This window comes from Callospermophilus lateralis, chromosome 2 (genome assembly GCF_048772815.1).
Source record: "Callospermophilus lateralis isolate mCalLat2 chromosome 2, mCalLat2.hap1, whole genome shotgun sequence".
NCBI classification, from domain to species: Eukaryota; Metazoa; Chordata; class Mammalia; order Rodentia; family Sciuridae; genus Callospermophilus; species Callospermophilus lateralis.
In genome coordinates this window covers 34,379,985-34,407,262 of record NC_135306.1, presented here as the reverse complement: position 1 = coordinate 34,407,262, position 27,278 = coordinate 34,379,985, and the positions used below count along the sequence as shown (strand labels likewise).

Below are 27,278 nucleotides of genomic sequence, written 5' to 3'. Positions count from 1 at the left end.
AAATAAATGTTAAAAAATTAAAAAAAAAAAAAAAAAAAAAAAAAAAGATCATTGGGCATCTTGCTGCCAAGTTGAAAACTACAATTCCCAGGATGCTGCTCGGAGCGGGATCCGGAACCGGAAGTGGGCTCGGGGCGGGGCCAAATGTGCACCGCTGCTGCTACGCGAGGCGTTGGTCCCAGGTATGTTCGGGGCTCGTTTCCGGGTGGAATAGGAGTTAAGAGGCTCAGCATGCGAGAGTCAGCATGCTCTTGGCCGGTGGCGGCACTGAGGTCGAGTGACCACGGTACGCTGCCTTCTTAGTGCTTCCCCTTATTGCCACCCCTCGCGCTCGCGGCCTGCGGGGCAGGAGGGACCCGTGTGCTCCCGGGCCTGGAATCTTGGGGTGTTCTAGTGCTGGTGGGGTGCTTTCCTACCATGCGCGAGGCTCTAGATTCCACTCCCAGCTCCGCAGGAAAACAAAAACAAAAACAAAAAACAATAACAACAACAACAGCAAAAAACAACCAACAAAACTAATAAAAGATGTAAAATGTGAGGGGGATTTGCTTAAGTGATTTGAAGTATCATTCGAAGCCGGTAAGTTCAAAGCAGATGAATCAAGAAGTCATGTGTAAGCATATAGTTTCAAGGCTAAGGAGTTAGAACTAAAAATAACTGGTTAACCAGGGTTGCCACTAGAGGTGGAAGCAGGTGGGACGGAAGATCATTACTTTTCATCAGAAATAGGTCTTTTTATCATATACATGAATCACATATTGAACAAGCCAGGGGCATTATTTGTACCACTCTTGGTCTCTGACACTTTACTATAGATCATTTCTGACCTGTTTTCTCTCAGATCAGAAATTACCCGAATCATGACATCATTTCTTAAGTGAACTGTTACAGTGCTTCTCCATATTTTCCAACAAAGCATTTCTAAGGGATATTTAAACAGTCACACTGGTGACTGGCTTTCAGCAGCAGTGACACACAGCTGGAGGGGGTGGTATATAGTTTGAAGAATTTTGATAGTCACCAAAACCTAGAAGAATTCTTGATTGCTTTCATGACCTTTTACCATATTTTTTGGCTGGTTCTTCATTCTCCCATGATGTTTTTAGTATAGGACCTTGTATGTAGTAGATGCTTAATAAATACTTGTTAAATCACTGGTTTGAAAGTAAATTGTTTGAAAAATAGTCATACAGTGTATTTCAGAAAGAACACCCACACAATAAATAACTTGGCTGTCTGTGTCACAGTAAAAAGGAATAATCACCCATTGCTTGGAGATGTCAGGAAATATGTTTGTCCTCAAAGAAGTATGTTTGGCTTCCTTACTACCTGCTTCTGTGCTGGATATTTCTCTGAAAGACACATGCTTTTCTTGGGTCAATAAATAGGGGTCAGTATTTTACACCTGTTTGCTCCATCAGCAGCACAGTAGTACTATTTATCTTTTGGATATAGGGAATTAGCCTTGTAAGTGAAATAGTGTATTATCTCACGTAATTTTGTATTTTTCCAATCTGGTTGAAAGGACAGAGACTGGCACATGGACTGGAAATTGGAAAGGAGTGTTCAGAGAACAGAGTCACCAGAGTTGCAGGGGCAAGAAGGCATCCTAGAAGACATAGGTGAAGATGGACTCTCTGAAAGCTTCCAGCTTCTGCAGATTGATGTGGAATGTGACTGCCCAGACAGGGAGCTCCTCCCCACAAGCAGTGCAACATGGTGCTCGGTGAGTGCAGGGGGCTTTCAGTGATGGACTGATTGTCCCCAAGACCCCTGCTTCAGGGGTAGTTACTAGTAATAAAAAGAGACTGGGAATGATTTTTGTATGTTTAAAATAGTGAATTAATTTTCTGCTCATCATAATATTTCCGTTTCATTTGAGTCATGGGAAAAGTAGATAAAGTTCAAAAGAAATTTTTTTACATACCTGAGAAGGTCAGGGAATCTAAACTGTAGGTTAGGTCCTGTCCCTGATGGATTTTACTGACATTGACCAGGTCACATATCTTTTCCAGGGCTGTATTTTCTCTAAACAGTCCAGTCTAGGTTTGTTTTTAAGATGAAATCTTTTTCTCTCTCCTAACTTTACCTGTAAATAATAATTTTTTAAAAACAATTAAGTAACTTTCTAATATTCATTTTCCTTTTTGTTGCTTATGAAGTTCTCAAACAATTTTTTTTCTGGATAACATAAGAAAAATGTCCAGAGAAAACAGAGACACTGGGAAAAGATAGTTGCAGCAAAGAAGAGCAAAAGAAAGCAAGAAAAAGAAAGAAGAAAAGCCAACCGTGTAGAAAATCCAGGTAATGATTAATGAGATTATTGATGTAATCATTTATTTTTTAGCAAACTCATGTCCTCATGTTCCTAAGAGAGTAGGAATTATGTTTTAAGGAAAAACAAGAATCTGGGAGGTAGGACCCATTATCTGATTTTGTTGGACATCAAAGTATCAAAGCAAAATTGAATGCTGCTTTTTAAATATAAGCAGTCTGGTTGACAAATGTGTTTATAAACTCAGAAGTAAAGATTCCAGCAGCAACTAACATTTATATAGTACTATGTGTTGGGTTCAGTTCTAAAAATTTTACTGGACTCTCTTAAGGGGAATGATTATCTCCATTTTGTAAGAAAAGCAGCAGAGACTCATAGAAATTGAATCTATGCCTAAGATAATTAATTTAATGAATGAATAGACCGTACTTGGATGTAAACCTAGCTGTCTGCTCCAGATCCCACACTCCTCACCACTGTGCTAGACATAAATCTAGTGAATGAATGAATACCTTTCATGAGTCTCAAGATTCTCTTTATGTGCAAAAATAAAAGGGAAGTCTATTTTTTTTAAAGAGAGAGAGAGAGAAAGAGAATTTTTAAAAATATTTTTAGTTATCAGTGGACACAGCATCTTTGTTTGTATGTGGTGCTGAGGATCGAACCTGGGCCGCACGCATGCCAGGCGAGCACGCCACCGCTTGAGCCACATCCCCAGCCCCGGGAAGTCTATTTTTACAGAATATTATTCCTGTTTTCCCATTTCTTTTTTTTCTGATATTTCTGCTATAGGCATCTGCCCCCAGCACAGCAAAAGATTTCTGAGAGCCTTAACCAAAGAGAAACTCTTGGAGGCCAAACATTCAGGACCAAGATTGTGTATCGATTTGAGTATGACTCATCACATGTCAAAGAAGGTAGAACATGCACTAAGCCTGGAATTCCTGCTTACCTGAGGGAGGTCCAAAGGGTACAGCCTTTATGAAGAGTATGCATCATCAGCTTCTGTAGTTCTTTAGTAATCCAGCCAAAGTGTTCTCTATACTGGGCTACTAAGTTCTGATAAGGCTGTTGGAAAGAAACTGAAAGAGAACATACATCCATTGGTTTATTTGCAGATGTTACCTTGTCTTCTGTTTTGAGCCCACCCCCTTTATCTCTCTGTTCATGGTGTCTTTAGTCTGGATGGAACCTTTCAGGCTCAATTCTCCAGACCCTAAATCTTTGGCCTTCTGCTGGGAAGAGGACTATTTACCTGGTTGTATGTTGTGGGGTAGTTACCTGGTGGAAGTTTTTCTTGCAGTGTATGTTTTAATTGTTTCTCATTCATCCCATTGGTGAGGGAGGGATTTTCACCCTAGGGTTCTGGGGATGGTCAGATACAAAAAGTGTACTTGACAACAGATATTAACAGCAGTTTTTTTAGTCTCATATACTCACTGCCTTAGGGAGGAGTATTTTACACATCCCACGAAGCCACAAAAGGGGTTGTACTTGAGAATAAAATGAGCAACCAGGGTGATGGGATGTGGGCTCTGTGGTATCAAGGGGGTGAAGTGTCTCCTGGTTCCTATAGGAAGATATGACTAGTTCGTTTAGTTTTTTCCTTGAGCTGGCAGGGAACCAAAACCTGCTACTCAGGGATAAACAGGAATTATACTGCATCCCCTTGATAAAAAGGGTTTTTAAGCTAGGGAGCCTCATCTCATGTCTAGGGGCAGAGTTGGCAAGGGAACTTGAATTAGGTCATTTGAGGTCCCCTTGTTTTCACCAGAAGTCATGGCAGCATATAATGTTCCTCAATTTTAGGCCTTATACTGCAGTAGAGACTTTAAATAAATCTCTTTGTTTTCAAACTTTCCTGTTATATGTGCTAGTGTTTAACATGTTTTTCAGAGAAAATAGGAGAATTGTAGATCTGGGGATTTACATGGAACCTCCTGCCCCCTGAAAAGGTGAACTAAGAATTCTCTGCTAGTTACATTACTTGATATAGCAGATTAAATCAAATACAAAGACTTTTTTCCTCTACCAAACAAATCAAGTTAGGTTATAAGATAACCATTCTAGAATGAGGGTGGAAAGTTAAAACTTCCAACCCTATGTCATCTCCCTAAGTTATGGGCAGAGATGCCAAATATTCCTGAAGAAGTATAAAAATTTCAGTAATCAGCTTCTTTTTAATAGCTTAAATAGTAAATATCAATTGGTAAAATTTAAGATAAAAGCTAACATAACCGTGGTACATATATACAATGGAATATTATTCAAACATAAAGGTGAAATTATGGCATTTGCTGGTAAATGGATGGGACTGGAGGCTATCATGCTAAGTGAAATAAGTCGGTCCCCAAAAACCAAAGGCCAAATATTCTCTCTGATATGCAGGTGCTGACTCATAGGAGGAGGGGTGGGGTGGGGAGTAGAGGTTCATCAGATTGGGACAGGGGGGATAGGGGGAAGGGAGGGAGGATGGAAATGGGAAAGACAATAGGATGATTTGGACATAACTTTCCTATGTTAATATATGAATGCACAACCAGTGTAACTCCACACCATGTATAACCACAAGAATGGGAAGTTAAACTCCATGTACTTATGATATGTCAAAATACATTCTACTGACTGGGGTTGTAGCTCAGGGTTGAGTTCTTATCTTGCATGCATGGGGTACTGGGTTCGATCCTCAGCACCACATAAATAAAATAAAGGTAGTGTGCCTATCTGCAACTAAAAAAAAAAAAAAGAAAAAAAAATTCTTTAAAAAAAATACATTCTATAGTCATGTATGACTAAAAAGTACAAATTTTTGAAAAGATAATTGGGGGGAAAAAGCTGACATAACCAGTTTATGTATTAAATATGCAAGAGTGGGGTCACCTGAAGGGAAAATGTTTTTCCATTCACTCATCATTTCTGGGTTGATATCATCTGAACTTTCATCTGTGAGGTGTAGTATCACAGGGTGTGTAACACACTTGCATGTGCTTATTTCTAGAGTTAAAGGTGCCATCCTAGTCCATGAGATTTTCTGGAATAGCATTTTGTGTAGCGATTGTTCATTAGTGAATTGAAAGTGATTTGGCATGTTTCCACCCTGAGTTGTCCTTATTTCTTTGAAGGAATTAAGTAGGCTGGCTGGACAGATCCGAAGGTTGTATGGTTCAAACAAAAAAGTTGACAGACCCTTTTGGATCTGCCTTACTGGATTCATGACAGATAGTCCCCTCTATGAAGAATGTTTGAGGATGAATGATGGATTTTCTAGTTACCTGGTAAGAATCTTTTTGCTTATTGTTTGAATTATCTAAAAAGTAGTCATGGATTAATAGTAATTTTTAAAAATTTTTCTTATTTTGATATACAACTGGTCTCTCCCTATACCAAACATGTATGAACTTTTTTTTGGTCATTATTCCTTGAATAATGCAATATAACAACTGTTTACATAGCATTTGCATTGAATTGGGCAGTATAAGTAATCTAGAGATGATTTAAAGTATACAGGAGGATATGCATAGCTTCACTGCAAATACTAGGCCATTTCATATGTGGGACTTGAACATCCTTGGATTTTGGTATCTGTAGGGGTTCCTAGAACCAGTCCACCATGGGTACTGAGGGCACTGTAATATACATCTTTTCACTATTGCAATTTAAAATTCAGAACTTATTAGTTATTAACTTTTAATTTTTTTTCTCATTCTTCCACTGCATTGGCAAGTTAATATAATATTATAATATAATAATATAATATAATAATATTATAATATAATATAATATAATATAAAAAAATCACCACTATTTAATAGGACTGTTTTGCTACCTGTATAGCTCATGGTAGACTATAAACTCCAGAATTATTTTTGGAAATGCCATAACTTCTTTCTTACTCTTGGGTGCAAAACTAGGAAACATGATTTTTGGAGGATAAGAAATAATATTTTTTGAAGTAGCTTAGATTCCAGATGAGTTTTAGGGAATATTAGGTACTTTTAAACTCCTATCCTAGGATCTTATAAATGATACCTAGGATCTTATAAATGATAAATATGCAAGTGAGAATCCAGATCAGTTTCTAAGAAATGACACTAAAAATGCCTCATGGGGGCTGGAGATGTGGTTCAGTGTTGGAGTGCTTACCTAGCATTTGTGAGGCCTGGATTCATTTTCCAGCAAAATACACACACACACACAACCTTATGTGTTTGCATTTTGTAGCTGGGGCTGAACACTTGTGGCCTTCCCTATGGAGATCCATAGAGGCTGTGAGTGTGCAGGGTATGCTCTGTGGTACTGTGCAGCTGGCTGTGTTGCTGTTACTGTCTGAACAGCCCCTAGTGTAGTACAGTCACTTCCAGATTTACTTCTCTATACTTTTTTTTTTTTAATAATTCTTGTATGTAAGCTGAACAGACCCACTTACATATGGTTTCCTTACTTTTCTGTCTTATTGCTGTCTTACTGCTTTTTTTAGGCAATTCTATCTGCTTTGAATTCTTCTTCCATTTGTTTTTCCAGAAACCCAGCTCCAGCATTTCCTTTACCAGAAGGTTGTCCCTGGTGTTGTTACTCCCTCACCTGTAGTCTTGTGTGATCCCTGTACCTCCATGAGAGCCCCATGTCACTTTCTGTCTCACTTTATAGTTTCGCGTCTTTTTTTTTAAGTTATAGATGGATGCTATATCTTTGTTTATTTGTTTTTATGTGGTGCTGAGGATCGAACCCGGTGCCTCACGTGTATGAGGCAAGCGCTCTGCCACTGAGCCACAACCCCAGCCCCTTTCACGTGTCTTTGCTCCCTGACCAAGTACTTTCTGAGAATAAACTGTCAGGCATGCCACTCCTTGATCACTTAGAGCTAGCTGTGCCTGATGGAAACTAGATGCCACATAACTAGCTGTTGAACTGTGGGCCACCTTCTAACCTCATTCCTACCGTATTGGGTTCTTTGCATTTTCCAGATGGATGTAACAGAAGAAGACTGCTTTAGTTTATTTCCCCTGGAAACCCTTGTGTACCTGACTCCTGATTCAGAGCATGGTATGTATTTTACTGCTCCTAGCCCTTAGTTTAAGTATTCTCTGGCCATTTATTAAAGCCACTCAAGAAGTACCCAAAAAGGCATTTGTTGAACTGCTTTGCAGAGGGTGTGAACTGTACACCTTTTCTGAGCAGAGGCTTCTTCAGGTGTCCTGCCTTGATCAACTGCCGCACAGATTCAGGGTCTCCATTCTCAGGCAATCCAGTTCCTCTGGTCAGCTTCCTTCATTGTCCCTTCTTGGGTCAGTGTTCAACATATATATATTTTTTCCTCTAGAATATCATCATTTCACTTAGTTTTCAAATTTATTGGTATTAAGTTGATTGTAATGTTCTCTTTTAATTATTGCATGTTCCTCTTTAGTTTTAATTTTGTCCTTTCTGAATCTGATATTGATTTAGACCTTCTGTCTTGTTTTCTTGATTAGGTATGTCAATAGGTTGTCTATTTTATTGGTCTTTTTTTTTTTTTTTTTGGTACCGGGGATGATTGAACTCAGGGCACTCAACCACTGAGCCATATCCCCAACCCTATTTTGTATTTTATTTAGAGACAGGGTCTCACTGAGTTGCTTAGGGACTCGCTTTTGCTGAAGCTAGCTTTGAACTCATGATCTTCCTGCCTCAGCCTCCCAAGCTGCTCGGGTTACAGGCATTCATTATCGATCCTGACTTTTATTGGTCTTTTTAGAGAATTAATTTTTGGATTCTTTGAACAAGTCTAAAATCTTTATTTTCTATTCATTAAATTTCAACTTATTGGGCTGGGGATGTGGCTCAAGCGGTAGCGCGCTCACCTGGCATGCGTGCGGCCCGGGTTCGATCCTCAGCACCACATACAAACAAAGATGTTGTGTCTGCCGAGAACTAAAATAAATAAATATTAAAATTTTCTCTCTCTTAAAAAAAAAATTCAACTTATTGCTAATATTTCTTTACTTTTGCTTTCTTTGGATTTTGAAATTATAAAATGGATTTGATCTCAATGGCCTTCATTTTTTCATTAGCTCTTCAAGATGTTGACCTAAACAAAGTTTACATCCTTGGTGGACTTGTGGATGAAAGCATTCAGAAGGTAAGTGTACATTTTGGCCCCAACATCTGTATTTTGAAAAGTAGTGCTTACTTTTTATAGATGATTGCCCTGTTGTAATTTTACCCAAAGAGTCTTGGAGCTTAGAGGGACAGGAAGAAAGAGCCTGGCTCTCTATCAGTGCATTCCTTCTTCTCACCAGCAGTTCGGCAGTCCTGAACCTCACAAAAGTCAGAAGCAGGAATTAATATAGGTAGTGTGTGGCAGTTACAGAAGTAGTCATTCTTGAGTTTCTTTCTTCTGTCTTCTCTTCAGATCTACAGGGGTAACTCTGATCTTGACCAAGTAAGCATTGATACAATATTTTTATCAGCCATTTTTTTTCTTGGCTAATTTCCCTGCCAATATGTATCTTATTCCAAAACTTCAAACTCAGTAAAATTGTCCAGATTTTTTTTTGTTATTGTTACACTGGAATTGTATTGGAATAATTTGGGTGTTATTAAAATTTTAAACTTTGTTTCTACTATACAAATATTTGCTAAGATAATTTTCTTTGTTTATATTTACTAAATAATATATGTTATGTAGTGATTAAATTTTATAATGGATATAATAGTTAACATGTACATAAAGGAGTATAGGGAAAAGTAAGTCTCTCTCTCCCTATTCCCCAAGGCAAGCACTGTTTTCTTATGTGTTCTTATGGTCAGCTTTTTCACTGCTCTGATTAAAAGATCTGCCCAGGAAAATTTTAAAGGAGAAAAGGTTTATTTGAGGGATCTTAGTCCATAGAAGGCCGGCTCCATTCCTTGGGGCTTGAGGTGAGGTAGGACATCATGGCGGAAGAGTGTGGCAGAGGGAAGCAGCTCACATAGTAATCAGAAAGCAGAGAGAGGTTCTACTTGCCGAGATACAAATATATACCCCAGAGCCCTGAGTTCCCACCTCCTCCAGTCACACCCTCCCACTTCAGTTACCACTTAGTGAATCCCTTTTTGGGGATTAATTCACTGGTTGTGTTGACATTTTTTCAAGCCAGTCATTTATCCTCTGAACTTTCTTGCATTATCTCACACTTGAGCTTTTTGAGGACACCTCACATCTAAACCATAACATGTGACCTTCTTTTTTTAAAAAAAAAAATATATATATATAATTTTTTAGTTGTACACATTACCTTTATTTTATTTATTTATTTTTCCTGTGGTGCTGAGGACTGAACCTAGCACTTCACGCATTCTAGGTGAGTGCTCTCCTGCTAAGCCAAAATCCCAGCCCCAACATGTGTCCTTCTTGATATGTTTTGTGATCCCACAAGTATATGTTGGTGGGTCTATTTTATATAAATGTTTTTGTAGGTTTTATGTTTTTATGCTTTTTCAATATGTGTGATACACATATATGAAACATATTTAGCTCAAATGATAGCTCAATTTAATTGCATTTATTTTTAAAACATTAGTATTCCATGACTTCATAATGCTAACTTATATGCATTAACTTATATAACTTATAATGCAGGACTCTCTTATAGAATATCAGCTAATAACCACAATAAGGGGGGCAGGGAAGAAATATAAGTTCATTGGATTAGACAAAGAGTAATGAAAGGAAGCAAGGAGGGATGGGAATAGGAAAGACAGTAGAATGAATCAGACATAACTCTCCTATGCTCATATATGAATATACAACCAGTGTAACTCCACATCATGTTCAACCGTAGGAATGAGATTCTAATTAGAATAGGTTATACTCCATGTATGTATAGTATGTCAAAATACATTTTACTGTCATATATATCTAAAAAGAACGTATTAAAAATTTTTTAAAAAAGAAGACACAGCTAATAAATGAGGGATGTATGATAGAATTAGAATATTAATGTTTTTAATCACTCCCAATGTAGTCATCAACTCAGGCAATTGATAAATGAAAAGTTGTGGAGGAACCATTTACATGGTCTCAAAGTACCATAATACAGATTATAAAAGCAAAAATATGCTATTAAATTGAAGCAATCTGTCTAATCCAAATTTGATCAAACATAGTATCATAAATAGTGACATAGTATCATAAATAGTGACATAAATAGTGACATTGCCTCCTGGTGTGATAGAATCTCACCTGTGATGTGATATATTCTTACTCAAGAATGTTTAAACTGAATTTAATGATGAGGAAACAGACAAATCCAGACTGGGGGCCATTCTGCAAGACAAAAAATCTTGCCAAAAAAAGGCCAATGTAATAGAAACTAAAATAGAAGGCATCTGTTGTAAATTAAAGAGATTAAAAAAACAAAAAACATAGCCTGGCACAGTGGTGTCACTTATAGCTTCAGCTAATTGGGAGAATGAGATAGGAGGATCACATGAGCTTAGAGCCCTGAGGTCAGCCTAGGAAATATAGTGAAGTCCATCTCAAAAATATATGAATAGCTGGACATGGTGACACCTGTAATCCCAATGGCTTGGGGAGATAGCGAGTTCAAAGCCAGCCTCAGTAAGACCCTGTCTCTAAATAAAATACTAAATAGGGCTAGGGATGTGGCTCAGTGGTTGGGTGCTCCTGAGTTCAATCCCCAGTACAAAAAAAAAAAAAAATATATATATATATATATATATATATATGTATATATGTATATCTATGAAAATGGATAAAAATAATGATCAAATACAGTGAGCCTTGGTTGGATTCTGGCTAAAAAGACATTTGAGGGATAGTTGGGGAGCTTTTAATGTAGATATGTATTAAGTGATTTTACAGAATTATTGATGAATTTCTTAAAAATTTCTGACACACTCAGAAAAAGGTATTATGGCAAGGCAAGAGAATATCATTGTTCTTAGATGCATGCTTAAGTATTTTTGTGAAGTGTTGTGATGTCTATAGCTTACTTTTAAATTGCTTCAGCATAATGAACCTGTGTCTATACAGGTAAGCAAATTTGATAAAATGATAATAACTGGCGAATGTAAGCTGGGCATGGTGGTGCACACCTGTAATCCCTGTGGCTCTGAAGGCTAAGGCAGGAAGATTGCAAGTTCAAAGCCAGCCTTAATAACTTAGTGAGGCCCTAAGCAACTTAGCGAGAACCTATCTCAAAATAAAAAATAAAAAGGTCAGGGGATGTGCCTCAGTGGTTAACATCCTGGGTTCAATCCCCAGTACCAAACAAAAAACAGTAATGGCAACTGGTGAATGTAGATGACAGGAATGGATATTGATTACATTATTATTTTAGCTTTTCTTAGGTTTGAAATATTTCAAAATAAAAACTTGGGAGAGGATAGCCTTATTTAAGAGACAAGATTACTGTTTACCCAGCAAATTGACGCTACTCTTCTGTAGTGGATACACAGCCCCCTTTTTGAGGCAGTAAAACCCAGAGGGTCAGTGAGTAATCTCTGGATTTGCAGTTTTAACACGTCCTCTTTTATCTTTTTATCATTTAAACTGAAAACAACTGGTACAAAAATGTCAGATGTGTAGAACTTTTTGTTTCTTACTGGAGATTTTGGCTTTTTCAGGGCCATACATTAAAAACAACATTTCTTCAAGGAAAGTCATTTATTTTGTATTATGCAAAAAAATAAACTACTTTGTAAGCTCTCAGGGTAGCATCTAGGCATCCTACTAACTTTGAATTCTGTACTGTAGTTCAAAGTGATTGTACTGAGTTAGGGCCACAAGTGTTTAAATGGCAGATAGCTCATCTGTGCAAAATACTATTACCCTTCTTCAGTGAAATCCTATCAGCCATGCCTATCCCATCCTAATTGCATCACTTAACATTTTTGGAAGTCGTCTCTTGGAATTCTGTTTCATGTCAGTCTGAGGCAGGTGATCTAGTGTATTAATCAGGGTTTTCTAGAGGAGCAGAACTAATAGGATTTATAGAGATGGCTATAATCTATATTCTTATGATTATAAAAAGGGAATTTATTAGACTAGATTGCAGAAACTAGATAGTCCCACAGTGATTGTCTGCAAGCTGCAGAGCTGAGGAACCAGTAGCTGCTCAGTCCAAGAATCTGGAATCTCAGAACAAAAGGGCCCAGTGGTCTAGCTTCTGTCCGGGATCAAAGGCCTGGAAACTCCTGGAGAGTTACTGGTCAGAGTCTGCTTTGGAAGAGTGAAAGAGCTGGAGTCTGATATCCTCAGGTGATTGCACAGCAATCCAAGCACTCACTCAAGAAGAACAGAGTTTGCATCCACTGTTGCTTCCTCATTCTTCCGCATTTTTGTTCTATTCAGGGCCCCAATCAACTGGATCTTGCAGCCCACATTTAGGGGGGTCTCCCCTTCGAGTTACTGTCCCACATGCCAATCATTCCTAGAAACACCCTCATTGACACACTCAGAAGCCTCTTAATCTTAGGTATCACTTAATCCAATCAAATTGACCATCACATCAGGATTGGCTATCATATCCAACATCTAAGCAGAGTATATGTTAGACCTCCTTATACACAAGGTTGTAACTCATGTTGACCAGTAAGTTATAGGACCATAAATTAAAGGATGTTGACAAGCTAGAACAAGTTCAAAAGAGGCTGACCTGAATGATGAAGGGACTTGAAACTAAGTTACAGTTAAAGAAGAGTGACAGAACTGAAATTATCGGTCTGGAGACAAGAGCATCCATAGGGAATGAATGATCCCTGACTTAAAGTATTTGAATGGCCATCTTGTGGCAGGGCCATTTTACTTGCTTAATTGGGATAAAAGACCTAGATAAATGAGTAGAGGACTAAAGGCAAATGGAAAATTTGTTTCAATATCAAGATAATTTCTTGCTATCTGGTACCATCAATTTGAAATGGGTCACCCCAGGGTATATGAACTCTGTCACGATGGCTGTCCATCTAGAGGCCAGATAGCCAATGGGAAAGAGGTTATAAAGGATAGACAAACACTGGGTAGGTGGTTGAAGTGAGATAGTCAACATAGGGGCTGAGGTTGTAGGTCAGTGGTAGAGCACTTACCTAGCATGTGTTAGGCCCTGAGTTTGATTCTTAGCACCACATTTAAATAAATAAAATAAAAGTCCATCGACAACTAAAAGGTTTTTTTTAAATTTTTTTAATTTTTTTTTAACTCTTTTTTTTTAATATTTATTTTTTAGTATTTGGCGGACACAACATCTTTGTTTGTATGTGGTGCTGAGGATCGAACCCGGGCCGCATGCATGCCAGGCGAGTGCGCTACCGCTTGAGCCACATCCCCAGCCCAGGTTTTTTTTTTTAAATATAAAAAGTAAAATAAAAGTCAACATGGCTGAGGCCCCCTCTAAACCCAAATTTGGTGATTATCCTTGTGATCTAAACCTTTCTCTTTAATCCTGATATCTTAAAAACAATTGTAAAAAAAAATCTTTCCTGTGTTTCTTACAAGGTAGTGAATGTTGTGAAGCTTCAGTTGTGGCCCAGGGGCATCTCATAGAGTCATCAGTTCTGTGCACTGACCCTGGGGAACTTTAGATGGTTGGACTTAAGTTCTTTTGATTCTTATGACTCCGTTTTGCAGTTTCTGCTCTTCCTTTTGATGGGATTGTTGAACCTTACACTTCAGTGCTGTCTTTTTTTTAAATTTAATTTTATTTATTTTTTTATGTGGTGCTAAGGATCAAACGCAGTGCCTCACCCATGCTAGGCAAATGCTCTACCACTGAGGTACAGCCCCAGCCCCTCAGTGCTGCTTTATTGCCAGCTGCCTAATTTTCTTGAATCCTGTTTTCCTTTTCTTTCATTTGCTGCTGTCAATTGACTGAGCTTAAAACACCAGATATCCAGAATCAAGTCTTAACTTAGTTCGGGCCAGGAACAGTCTCTGGTTAAACTGCTTAGGCTCTTTGAAGCCTTGTAGCTGTAGATCTGCCTCTTTTGCTTATTTTATTTGTCTTGTAAGTGGTAGTAAATGGAAGCTTGTGAATAAATGGTCCCCAGAAAGTGAGGTGTTGCTGCCATTTCTTACTTGGGATGAGTACTCTTCATTTTCTGAAGTTTCTTCCATTCTACCATATACTACTTTTATTTTTTATATGTATTTTTTCAGTTATCAATGGACATTTAATTACACGCAGTGCTGAAAATCGAACCCAGTGCCTCACACATGCTAGGCAAGCACTCCACCACTGAGCCACAACCCCAGCCCTAAACTACATATTTTTAATGTTTGTCTCTGTGATTACTGATGGAAACTAGCATAGGCATAAATGGGGATCTCACAGTTTGCTATGCATATTACATGATTACCATTCATGTCCATATGTGTGATAATAATTCATTTATAATTTTTGTAATATGAAAAGTATTTAACTTTGATTTACAGAAGGTGACGTTTCAAAAAGCCCAGGAGTATTCTGTCAAGACAGCCCGCTTACCAATCCAGGAATACATGGTCAGGCTCCAGAATGGGAAAAACTATCATTCAGAGATATTGGCTATCAATCAAGGTACTGCTTACGTGACCCTTGCCCAACATACATTAGTTCTGAGGCTGCTATATTGCATTAGGTATAATGTCCTTTGACTCAGTCTCCTGTGACTTATATGCCTGGACTTCATCGTGTGCATTTTGTGACATGTATTCTGGCCACCAAAAGGCATTTTTCATTTTCTTCCTGCTTCCCAACTACATTAAGGATAGTTGAAATTGTTCTCCTTGCCTATGACCTGCTTCATTGATTGATGAATTCCTATTTGTTCCTCAGGAGTTCAATTCAAGAACCTGTAAGCTAACTTTCCTTCCCCTCCCAAGCCATGTCAGAGCCCCTTCTTTGTTGACTGTGTTTCTGTATTGCAGTATTGCCCATTCACAGGCCTGTATCTTAGTGTAGGATGAGGTCCTTATGGTAAGGCAAGGCTGTGTCTTTGCCTCCGTCCTGTACCATGTGAGATGCAGAGGACATATGTTCAATAAAATATACTGGAACACCCATTTTTCTCATTATTTATTTACTCGTTCTCTTTTCTCATGGTTGTTGTCTTCTGTTTACCTTTTAACAGTGTTTGATATCCTGTCCACTTTCTTGGAGACTCACAACTGGCCTGAAGCATTGAAGAAAGGAGTTTCTTCGGGAAAAGGCTATGTTCTTCGAAATTCAGTGGAATAATGGGCAGCCTGAGATTGCAGCTGCAGGAGATGAAGTGCCTGAGGTGTTTCAACCAAAGAAAAGGGCAGAGGGTAGTAGTGGCATACACTTGCCTTTACTTGATATCTTGGATCTTCATAGTATAAACTAATGACAGGGACCATATTTTATGCTTTTGCATTGTCCACAGTGCCTGGCTCACAGGAAGTGCCCTGATCAATGTTTAAAAAAAAAAAAAAATTATATAATAAGGATTATCTCTAAAACTACATGACTTTGGATATGTTAATTCATCTTTTATACTTCTCTATTTGTGAAAGACCCTACTTTTAGAGACTGTTTGTGGCAAAATAATTGTTATATCAATTATTTTATATATACTAAACTGGCATTAAATTGTATGACTTTCTTCAGCTGCCTCTGAGTATGCTGATTTTTTCAGCTGAGTGATATGCTGCACATAAGCTTTGCAGAATCTTCCTGACCTGACCTATCTACTTTGAGCCCCCAGAGCACACTTTGTTCCCCCGCCTGTGGCTCTCACCCAGTACTCCCTTGTTCTGAATATAGGAATACAGGGCCTCTCCCAATTTGTGTGAATAGTTTGCATTCTGAGCTTTGTACAAACTACATTCTTAATATATATTTGTAACAAATTAAAAAGCAAAACCAAAGTATTGATGAATCTTAGAAAATGTTGCATTGGACATGCAAGCATGTTAATCTATCTCTTATCAAATATACTTCCTTTTCTTGTGTCCTAAATACAGTTGCTTCATTTACTCTTGCCAATTGGGGTTAGTTAACCTGTTAGCAAATTCAGAAAATGTTTTATCCCAGAACCAAAAGGTTATTTTGCTTTGTCTGCATCCCTTACCATTTAATCCTTTGTGAATTATGGTCATTTGATAAACATCAGTTTTTTTTTTTTTAACTAAAATAGGCCATCCTTCAAAAAACATCTTTATGAACACATAATGCTTCTTAATCAGTACCAACATAATGAATAAGTGCTATAATCTCTTTCATCTTAAAGGGACTATGTAGGTAGGCTTCAGGGAGCCCATAGCTATTCTAAGAGGTCTGACCCCAGAACTACTGAGCTTTTATCATCTGCCAGTCTTCGTTTTAACCTAAAAGGGCATTGGTTAGTACACCAAATAGCATGGAAGAATTTTCTCATCAACCCTATCACAGACTTCTCCCATTTATGCAGAACCCAAGCAGGTATACTTTGTTTGCCTTCTAGAAAATGGTTGTCAAAATTTGGCCAGACTTGAATTCAGAAATCCTCATCATGTTGAAATTTGTGTAACAACAAAAAGCCAAATATGTCCAAAATATTCTGTAACATGAAAATGAAATATCCAGTTGTTGGATTTTTATTTTTGTACTGGAAATTGAATCCAGTAGTGCTTAACCACTGAGCCACATCCCTAGCACTTTTTTGTATTGAGATAGGTCTCACTGAGTAGCTTAGAGCCTTGCTTAAATTGCTAAGGCTGGCTTTGAACTCGAGATCCTCCTGCCTCAGCCTCCTGATCTGCTGGGATTACAGGCATGTGCCACAGCACCGGGTGAATTTTAACAATCATGAATTCTTCAGTCTAAGAAAATACCCTATAATTAATTCCACTTTGAAGAAATACATACACCTAGTGCTTGGGAATGTAGGACAAGCTTAATCTTGTGCCTCAGTTTCTTCAACTATGAGGATAAATGTCTTCTATAGTTACTAAGAATAAATTTTTTAATCCATGTGAAAACACTTGGAACAATACATGCTGCATGATAAACATTATTAGCTTTACTCTTCCACTTACTAATGGGATTACAGGAAACTTGTGTTTACCTCTATATACTTTTTATGTATTCTACATTTCCTTTGGTAAGAAGTTTTACCATAATGATCAGAAAATATTTTAATGCCGACTTCTTGTTCTTATTGAAGCTGCCTCTAGCAAAATAAAGGGAGTTGACTTCAAATAAGTAAGCCATGATACTTTTTAGTAAATTTTATTGTATAGAACATACAAACATGATTTTTTAAAATTTTTCTCACCCACACAAGAACATGAGTGAAAACCAGTAACTTTCTTATAAAAATATTTTATTTAGAAGACAAAATTCACATCTTCTCTTCTGAAGATTTAATAGGGAGAGATTAACCTCTCCCTATTAAACTCATAGTCTCTTGGCTCAAATGACCCACTGAAGAAGTCCACATGTATCAACTTTCTGCCAATCTGGCAAAGATTTGTTTTCTTTGATCTGCTGTCATGTGTTCACAAGCTTCTAAAATATTTGCCAAAATTAAAGTTTGCTGAATGGTTTTTGCCTTTACCCATATTCTTCCATTCATTCCAAACACAATCTCCAGTGGATAGAGTTTTCCCACTTCCTGTATGATTTCACATTCTGGAGCTAATAACCTAGTGGTAAAGAGGAATAAAAATAAAATTTAATAAAAAGGTAGGATGTGTTCTAGATCTCCTTCAGAAGGAGACTCCTTTTCTGAACTATTAAGTTATTAAAGGCACTGTCATCATCACACTAAGAATAAGGCATAAAATGACACTGTCCTCTTTACACACCACCCTACCCCATTTAGATGGGGTCTTGCTACGTTGCCCTAGTTGATCTCAAGAACCTCTTGCCCTCAATTTCTTGAGTAGACTGGATTAAAAGCATGTGCCAATATACCCAGCTCGCAGCCCCCTTTCTTCCAAGAAGTTTTAACACTTTTCAAAGGTATACCAGAGGTCACAGTAATAAGCTACCTCACTACAAAGATGTCAAACTCCTTTTGTCATCAACATAGCATAATATGTAAAGTTCTTCCCAGAGATTGTCAGAACACTTAATTCTGGACTTTAGAATCATAGTTATTAACAATCCAAATTTCAAAGCAGGTGTAGTAAAAATAAAAGAACACAGGCAAGCTAGAAGGCACTAGGACTTACTTTCTAATTAGGCCCAAAGTCACTTTAAAAAGCAGACCATCATGTCCAATCACACCCATTCCATTAGCTCGTCCACAGCTGTCAATACAGACCATCTCTGGTTCCATATCTTTATTAGCAACTACAAATTGACCATAGATGAGATCTCCAACCTACAAGACATTAAAAGAATAATTGAATCCTCTCAGCATACCATGCTACAAAAGGTGCTATTGGCTCTTTTTCATAGGCAGCAATACCAGCAACCTACAGTTTTGTGGCTAATGGGCTGATTACATCCTAGGATTCCACATTGGAGTTGAGTCTTAAAAGGCAAAATTAATACATGTAACCCTCCCTTCACCCTCCAAGAAATCATTAGAGTAGGAATCATCTCAAAGCCAAAGAATACTCTTCAACATTGTGTTGCTCAATATGGTATTTATATAAATTTACATTTAAGTTAATTAAAATTAGATATTTAAAATTCAGTCCCTCAGTTGTATTAGCCACATTTCAGATGCTCAACAGCCCTGTATAACTAGGAGCTACCATATTGGGGCAGACGTAAAATAGAACCATCATATAAAGTTCTATTAGCACTATTCTGAATAATTACGGATTTATAGAGAAGGAGGAAAAACCTGGCATGCAAATTATTATAGGACAGTGGTAATTAACGGATACTTCTCCATACATGATTTGCTTAAAAACCTCACAGAACTGAATTTCAAAATGATGAAACTAAGGAAATGAGTGTGTCACATTAGATTGGATAGAGAGAAAGGATGGGAGAGGAGGGGAGGAGTAGGGAGGATAGGAAGGGCAGCAGAATAGAATAGACAATATGATTGATGTATGTTCATTCCATGTATGTATTATATGTCAAAATACATTCTGTTGTCATGTATGACTAAAAATAAAAAATAAAAATAAATCGTATGGTAAAAAACAGAAAAGAAACTAAGGAAATGGAAAATGAATTGTTTTCTTCTCAAAATGTTTATTAAGTACCTATTGTTTGCTGATGACTTCAAGAACCAGAGAAGAACAAAACACTTTTTGTCTTTCAGAATTTAATCTTGGAGGACAGAGGGAATAGACATGTAAACAACAAAATCCCTTACAGAGGTGGTATGTTTAGCCTTGGCCTAGAAGGATGAGCATGTGTTCTACAGACCGAGGAGATAATCAAATCCAGACAGAGGGAACAGCATGAGCAAATGTACAAGAGTAGGAAATAATTCATTTATGTTTGTATGGGTTAAGCATGGCTGTATGACGGATATAACATGGATGAGAGAAGCGTGTAATGCCAAGGAATTCTGCAGGCTTTGAAGAATCTTTTAAAAATTTTTGTTTTTTCAAGAAAGGGAGCACGTGAAGATGTCATTTCTCAAAAGTCTGAATGCAGGGGTAAAAGTATATAAGCAGGGAAGTTAATGAGGAGACTATTGACTGAGTCCTGCCAAAAGGAAGCTGACATCTGAACTTATGAAGTGGAGATAAAGATCAGAGAGTCAAAGAGAATCAAAATAGGGTTAAACTTGTAAGAGGTGGAAGGAAAGGTGCATAGAAGTCAAAATTTCTGGCTGGGTAGACATAAGAATATGGCTATAGTATCTAAAAAGTCCAAACTGAAAATCTGCAATAACAAGTTTACTCCTAAATCAGCTCTAAGGACCTCTAAGCAAGATGGATGGCCGACAATGTTAATGATTTGCCTTTCCTCCTGAAGCCTATGGCTGATATCCTTGTGCAATGGATATGGACATGACATATAACAATGGAGAAAACAGATATAAACTTTTAACTCACTAGAGATCAAATATCACAAGAACCAATGTAGTGGCTCTGGTCTGGCACTGGAGCATCTGAAGAACTCTTGGAGCCTAGGACATTAAGCAGATGCTTAGAGTCTATCCTGTAGAACTAGGAAAATAGTTCATGCTTTGGAGACAATTCAGGTAGCCTTTGGGGCAGGCAAGTATTCTGAGAAATGGATATTTTTCTTACTGTTGAAACCAAATAATCCCATCATTACCTGCACATTTGGTCTGTTTCTTTTAGTTGCACCTTCAAATGCCAAATAAGACAAAGAAGCTGGTTCACTCCCTCCAACATCAACTTTGAATATATCTCCAGATTTAGCAGTCACTATGCCAATCACATGGTCTCCTTTCACTGGTACATACTACAAAAAACATCAGAACAAACAGCCATAAACAACAAGGAATCAATGGAAGATATCTTCATTAAGTCCTTAGTCCTTGTTTTTCATTAAAGAGATGTTTAAAATATTTTAAAATTCAAGTTTACAAACTCATATAAGTCTTACATAAAACAATGATACTATTTCAATAAAAGAAAATCACAACATGAACTCTTGGGTTTGCAGGGTTTTTTGTTTTTTCTGTTCTCCTCCCCCCATACCCGCCCCCCTAGTACCGGTAGTACTAGAGATCAAGTGCAAGGGTCTTTTATCTAGACCTACATCCCCAGGGCAATCTTCACCCCCTTTTGAGGCCAAGTCTCACTACGTTGCAGAAGCTGGTCTTGAATTTACAATCCTTCTGCCTTAGCCTCCCAATTTGCTGGGATTACAGGCGTGCACTACAGCACCTGGCAGGGTCTACCTTGCACAGGCTCATCTCAAATTCCTGGCTCAGGTGATCCTCATACTTCACCCTCCTCTGTAGCTAGGACAACAGGTCCATGCCCCCAGCCCGGCTTTGCAGTCTCTGATAGTCTGTTAATTTGAGGCAATATCCCATACTTAAGCATTATTACCAGAAAGCCCTAACTTCTGTTGCACGCAGGAGCAGTAAGAAGCACAGGGCTGCTTAAAGCCAAGGAAGACTATTCCATTGTCAAGAAAAATTTTTCTATATAAAAGTTCTTAATTATTCTAAGAGCATTTTAACTCCCTGTGACTTCCATTCACTGAGGCTGGTCCTGCCCTCTGGGATTCCAAAGGCAAGCCTACAGCTTCTTGGTTTTGAAGACAATCATGACACAGGGTCTCTAGAGGCTTTCCTCTCCTGATCGCTCTTCTCAAGCAACGTTTCTATTGTTCGTAGTCCCTCTAAAAAGGACAGAGGTAAGCAAAAGACTACGATGCCTCTAAGCGAACCTTGAAAAAATGAGGGCTCCAGGGCCCCGGCCCTGCTTCTTCCAGGAAGTCTCCTAGGCGCAGGATTAGACTTTCACTACCGCACTGCCCCTCCGAAGTCCCAGCTCACCCGCTTCTGTTGCGAGTCCACCCAGTAAACACCACCACTGCTGCCACTCCCGGGGTCCTTGTGACGGAGACGGCCACACTTTGTAACCAGCAGGCGGTCGCCGCAGCGCCGCAAGCCGGGGCCACACACTACGCGTAACCGCGAGCGCGTCCCAGCATTAAGGCGCAACGGTCGTTCCCCCGCACCACCAGGGCCTTCCACATCCTCCTGTTCGGGCAAAAGCAGCTCCTCACCCGGGAGCACCACCTGATCAAGTACTGAGCGCGCAGCTCGTGCCCTGCCACCCGCGAGAGATTCAGCCGCAAACTGCACGGCTTCAGCCATTCTGAAGCGGCCACCAAACGCCACTTCCGGTACCCAGTTTCCGTTTCCTGCCCCTCCTCCAATCCCCAGCACCCTCAGGGTCTTCCGTTTCCGTCAGTTGCGGTCCCTGGGTCTTGGACCTTAGTCTCTGAAATTTGGTCTTTGTCAGCCTGGCGGTCCACCTCCGCCTCTTCCAAGTGGTAGTGACTGTGTATCTAAACGTTTGTCCATCTTGCAGTCTGTCCGCGGGCGGGTAGAAGAAATGCGTAGCTCGAGTAGATTGAGAACCCCAGGAGCTGTGCAGAGGGACGAAGTCAACTGAAGTTGGCTGGGCCCAGAGGCCCTCCCTGTCGACTTCGCGCACAGAAAGGCAGCTGGCTTTTCACCAGAATTTTTTTTTTTTTTCTTTTTCAAAATAAAACCTTTTTGGTTGTTTCCAGAGTGGAAAACAATAAAATAAGGAAATGATTTATGGTCTTGCCCATTTGATTTGCTGTGCTGTCAGCTGTAGTTCTAAGTTTGTACGGTGGTCTGACATGAATAGACAATACCTGACTGGTGTAACACATCTTTCTCGCTAGACCCTCTCCAAATATAAATAAAATATCATGTCACCTTTTCATATACATGAGTATCCCTACATGGCCTGAGAAAGTAACGAAACCTTGTTGCTTCGTACTCTGCAGCACACTTCAGTTGCCCACGTGAGCAATTGCTCAAATTCCCCGCAGTGGTGAGAGCTCCTAGAGAACGAGAGGGCGGGATTCTGACCCATGTCTCTTAGCTACTGCCCATATCTTTGCTTCCAACGTGAATTTTTAGATTTTTTTATTTTTATTTTTAAGATAGACATCACTAACACCTCCAAATTTGACAAGATGCTGTAGAGCCATTTTCTCTTGGAGTAATAAAAGGCCAACTGAAATAAAACTTGTTTTGCAATCAGATTGTTGAAATAGCTGTTCTTATTTAATCACCCTGGCAGGAGTGGAGTTCATTGGGCAGAGATGATATGAACTGCGCTCGTCTACTTCCCCACTCCATCTCAACTCCAGAGGGCCTGGAACCTGCAGGTAGGTACTGATGACCAACTCACATAGATTAAGGCTGATTGAAAGTTATTCCTGAGGCACCCTCAGGCAATAACCTCAAGTCCCACTGAGGAAACAAGGGAGGTCGGTAATATTCCCTGAACTGTCCCTCAGCGTCTCCCCCGGACCCACGGTTATTAGTGGAGACTGAGGCTTATCAAGCCCACAGTCCTGTCGCACCCGGTGATCTACCCAGCTAGCTTCGAAGGCAAAGCAGGTGCGGAGTCACCCGACACCGGAAATTCGGGGGCGGAGCCCCAGCGCCTCGCGGGCAGCACCCACCCCGACGCCCAGAGGGTCCATCACACCGGAAGGCTGCCTGCTCACACTAGAGTGCCGAGTGCCAAGCACCGCCATGTCGGTGCTTCGCTGCCTCGGCGCCTTGAGGCAGCCGGTGAGTGGGAGCGCGCGGGGCGGGTTGGCGGAATTCCTCCCGCGTGCGGCAGGTGGGATCCCGAGGTCCTGGGATCTGTGGGCGGCTCCGGGCTGCCTCCTTGGACTTAAAGGCGCGTAGGCCTGCCCTATTTTCCGATGGGTTCGCAGTTATAGTTCACATTTTGGAACAACACCTGTTCCCTTTTCTGGTGGTAAAAGTGGCCGCGGTGATTGAGAAATAGAAAATCTGAGGCCGTTGGATGGCCCAAGTGGATTAGGCCTGTTCTCTCCTAGAGGCTTGTGGTTTTGGAGCCCTGCAGTCAAGACCAATGCGCCCCGATACCTCTGGCCTTCATCTACTCATAGCGAGTATTTCCTGCAGGGAATGACCAAAACCTTCCAGATTCTTTTCCAGAAATTACTTTTCGGAAATTTTTGCTACTTTAGGAGTTGGAAAGATGACATCTCACAGTTGTTTTTCACTGCTTACTGGCGAAGTTGGGCTTTTTTTGCTTTCAAAGCTTTTTTTGCGCATTTGCTCCGAATAGAAATTGAGCTGGGCAGGCAGCTGAATCCCGGTCCCTGCCCTGGGAGAGTTCATTGTCTTTGCCAGCAGATACCCACTGCTATGGGGCTGGAAAAAACAAAAACTGATTAGAGCATCCTCCCACACCCAGTACAGAGGATGAAATGGTTCTCTCTACATGCCTGGGTTTGGGGGTTAGGGGTCAAGATATGTGTCCTAAAGGAGGCAAAAGAAAGGAAGGGCTGGGGCTGTAGCTCAGTGGCAGAGCACTTGCCTTGCATGTGTGAAGCACTGGGTTCGATCCTCAGCACCACATAAAAATAATCAAAAAAAGGCTGGTATTGTGGCTCAGAGGTAGGGCGCTCACCTAGCATGTGTGAGCCACTGGGTTCGATCCTCAGCAGCACATAAAAATAAAGATATCCACCTATAATTTAAAAACAAACATAAAAAATAAATAAACCAATAAAATAAAGGCCTTCTGTCTATCTACAACTATAAAAATTTTTAAAAAGAAAGAACTTAAAATAATAAAAACTGCCTATGAACATCTTGGGTCATGATCCTATTATTGGATTATACACATAGAGTGTTTTCTATATACCAGGCCCAAACATATAGGAAGACATGAAAAAGCATAGTGTCTATCAGTCAGAATATATTCAAGAGAAAAAAAAAACCACAGTACTTTGAAAAGGAAAGATTAAAGAATTACTAGAATAGGGCATTAGAATAATGAGGGAATGGCTAGTAAGAATTAAAGGGAGCATTAAAGAGTACAAGAACGAGCCAGGTACAGTGGCACATGCCTGTAATCCCAAATACTTGGAAGTCTGAGACAGAAGGATCATGTTTGAGGCCAGCCAAAATAAGGAGGACTGGGAATTTAGCTCAGAGGTATAGCACTCCTGAGTCCAATCCCCAATATTACAAAGAAACAGAACAGGAATATCAGATATAAGAGAATGACCATTATACCTCTGTTGTGGAGATGTAATATGCAAAGAAGAGCTCTATCCCTCCCCAAGTAGCAGTGATCAAGATCTTTTGGGAACAGGTATGGCTGGCCATGGCTCATTAAATAGCAGCAAATGACTGAGGATATGCCAGCGAAACTTTACACAAGTCTACCCTCCAGAACTTTGCTGAAGAAATGCTGAAGACAGTTATTCATTGGAAGGGAGCTCCTGGAAGCCTCTGTCACAAAGCTGCCCAATAGAATGCCAGGGAAAACTTGGCTGCTGGATGTTTTGGGTTTCCAAGCAAAGCAGAAGTAGGCACTGAAAAAAATATTTTAAAACTCAAATGCATTTTCTAGAGCAGGCAGTGAAGGTGATTTTGGTGTTGAGAGGCAGTACACTGGTGAGGTTTATGAGCCAACTCATCAGTAACAGCAATCAAATAAAGTCTGCCCGGGCCCAGATGGTTTCACTGGTGAATAATATCACACATTTAAAAAAGAATCTCTAGCTGGGCACAGTAACACATGCCTGTAACCCCAGCAGCTTGGGAAGCTAAGGCAAGAGGATCTGAGTTCAAAGCAGCCTCAGCAATGGGGAGGCACTAAGCAACTCAGTGAGACCCTTTCTCTAAATAAAATACAAAATGGGGCTGAGGATGTGGCTCAGTGGTCTAATGTCCAAGTTCAATAAAAAAAAAATTTCAGTAGTTGCAGATAAAGCATTTGACAAATTGTGATTTAAAACAAACTAAACTGGGATTAGAAAGGAACTTTCTTCACCTGATGAAGGTCATCTATGAAAAACCCGCAGCTAATATCATATAAATTACAATTAAAAAGTTCACTGAGGTTTTAGAATTAAAGAACATATACAAAATTCAATTGTATTTCTATTAGTTTGAAATGAACAACCCAAAAATGAAATTTTAAAATCCCATTTATAGTAGTATAATAAATACTACTATAAAATATTTCATATAGATGGGATTGAGTAATATATAGTTTTTGGTCTGACTTCTTTCACTTAATTTTTAAAATTTTGTACATATTTGTAGCATGTAAAGAGAATAAAACATTTGAGAATTTAACAAAAAGACCTACCAAATTTATACTCTGAAAACTTACAAAACATTGTTGAAATAAACAAGATGCAAATAGCTGGAAATGCACCCTATGTTCATACATGAGGAGAGTCAATATTGTTAAGACAATGATACTCTCCAACTTTATATAAAGATTTGACCTAGTCACAACCACTGTCCCAAATGGCTTTATGACAGAAACTGACAAACTATTCCTAAAATTCATATGAAAATTTAAGGGATCCAGAATAACCAAAACAATGTTTAAGAAGTTGAAGGATTTATGTTTCTGATTTCAAAATTTTATCACAAGTCTACAATAATCAAGACAGTGTTTTTCCTGGAATACTCATTATACATAGATCAATGGAATAGAATTAAGATCATAGAAATAAACCCTATACTTAATGCTCAATTGATTTTGGGCAGGGATGCCAAGATGATTCAGTGGGGGAAAAAAGTCTTTTCAACAAATGATATTTGGAAAACTAGGTAGCTACATGCAGAAGAACAAAGTTGGACCATATTAAACTAAATACAAAAATTATCTCTAAATAGATCAACGATCTAAAAGTTAGAACTAAAATTATAAAACTCTTGGAAGAAAACATAGAGACAATTCTGATGGTAGTTTCTTAGATATGACACTACCAAAAACACAAGCATCAAAAGAAAAAAATAGAAAAATTAGACTTCATAAAATTAGAACAGAAAACCCAATGGAATGGGAGAAAATATATGAAGAATCATAACTGATAAAGGACATGTATCTAGAATATATAAAGAACATTTAAAACTCAATAATAAAGATATAAATTTTTCAGTTTAGAAATGGGGAAAGGACCAAAGATATTTCTTCAAATAATAGATAAATAGCCAATAAAAGCACAAAATATGCTTATATTATTAGTCATCTAGTAAATGTAAGTAAAACCACAATGAGAAACTGTCTCAACCCCACTAGGAAGCAATTATAAAAAAGACAGTTTTAGAATATTTGTCACACTAAAAGATCCTTTGTACCCATTTGCAATCAATTCCTTTCCTACCCCAGCCTTACCCAACTGCTAATTTAGTTTCTGTCTCTGTAGTGTACCTCTTTTGAGTGTTTCATATAGATGAGATTGAATAATATAAAGTTTTTGGTCTGGCTTCTTTAACTTAATTTTTAAAATTTTGTACATATTTGTAGCATGTATTAATTCATTTCTTTTAAATTCTGAATAGTAGTATATTGTATCAGTACACCACATTTTGTTTATCCATTCAGGAGTCTGTGGACTTTTGGGTTCTTTCTCCTTTTTTA

General features: G+C 38.8%; 2 protein-coding genes across 6 annotated transcripts; one reads left to right on the top strand and one right to left on the bottom strand.

Moving 5' to 3' along the window:
* The first annotated feature begins 129 nt into the window (after window positions 1–129).
* On the top strand, window positions 130–19,177 carry Trmt10b (tRNA methyltransferase 10B). 4 transcript variants are annotated; one of them, XM_076845794.2, is made up of 9 exons: window positions 130–182; window positions 1,526–1,726; window positions 2,196–2,304; window positions 3,068–3,192; window positions 5,398–5,550; window positions 7,240–7,318; window positions 8,326–8,393; window positions 14,688–14,811; window positions 15,365–19,177. In XM_076845794.2, exons 2-9 carry the CDS (start codon window positions 1,541–1,543, stop codon window positions 15,469–15,471), a joined length of 951 nt encoding a protein of 316 aa, XP_076701909.2. In that variant the 5' UTR covers window positions 130–182; window positions 1,526–1,540; the 3' UTR covers window positions 15,472–19,177. The 4 variants fall into 4 exon arrangements, with proteins under 4 accessions (XP_076701909.2, XP_076701910.2, XP_076701911.1 ...); XM_076845795.2 differs by lacking the exon at window positions 130–182 and adding an exon at window positions 527–579; XM_076845798.2 differs by lacking the exons at window positions 130–182; window positions 5,398–5,550 and having other exon boundaries at window positions 1,638–1,726; window positions 3,068–3,190; window positions 7,242–7,318.
* Exosc3 (exosome component 3) lies at window positions 17,485–21,971 on the bottom strand. Of its 2 annotated transcripts, none has more exons than XM_076845799.1 (4): window positions 21,635–21,971; window positions 20,437–20,586; window positions 18,414–18,565; window positions 17,485–17,882 (listed from the first exon to the last, which is right to left on the bottom strand). In XM_076845799.1, exons 1-4 carry the CDS (start codon window positions 21,956–21,958, stop codon window positions 17,681–17,683), a joined length of 828 nt encoding a protein of 275 aa, XP_076701914.1. In that variant the 5' UTR covers window positions 21,959–21,971; the 3' UTR covers window positions 17,485–17,680. The 2 variants fall into 2 exon arrangements, with proteins under 2 accessions (XP_076701914.1, XP_076701915.1); XM_076845800.1 differs by lacking the exon at window positions 17,485–17,882 and adding an exon at window positions 20,211–20,284 and having other exon boundaries at window positions 18,476–18,565.
* Window positions 21,972–27,278: the final 5,307 nt, after the last annotated feature.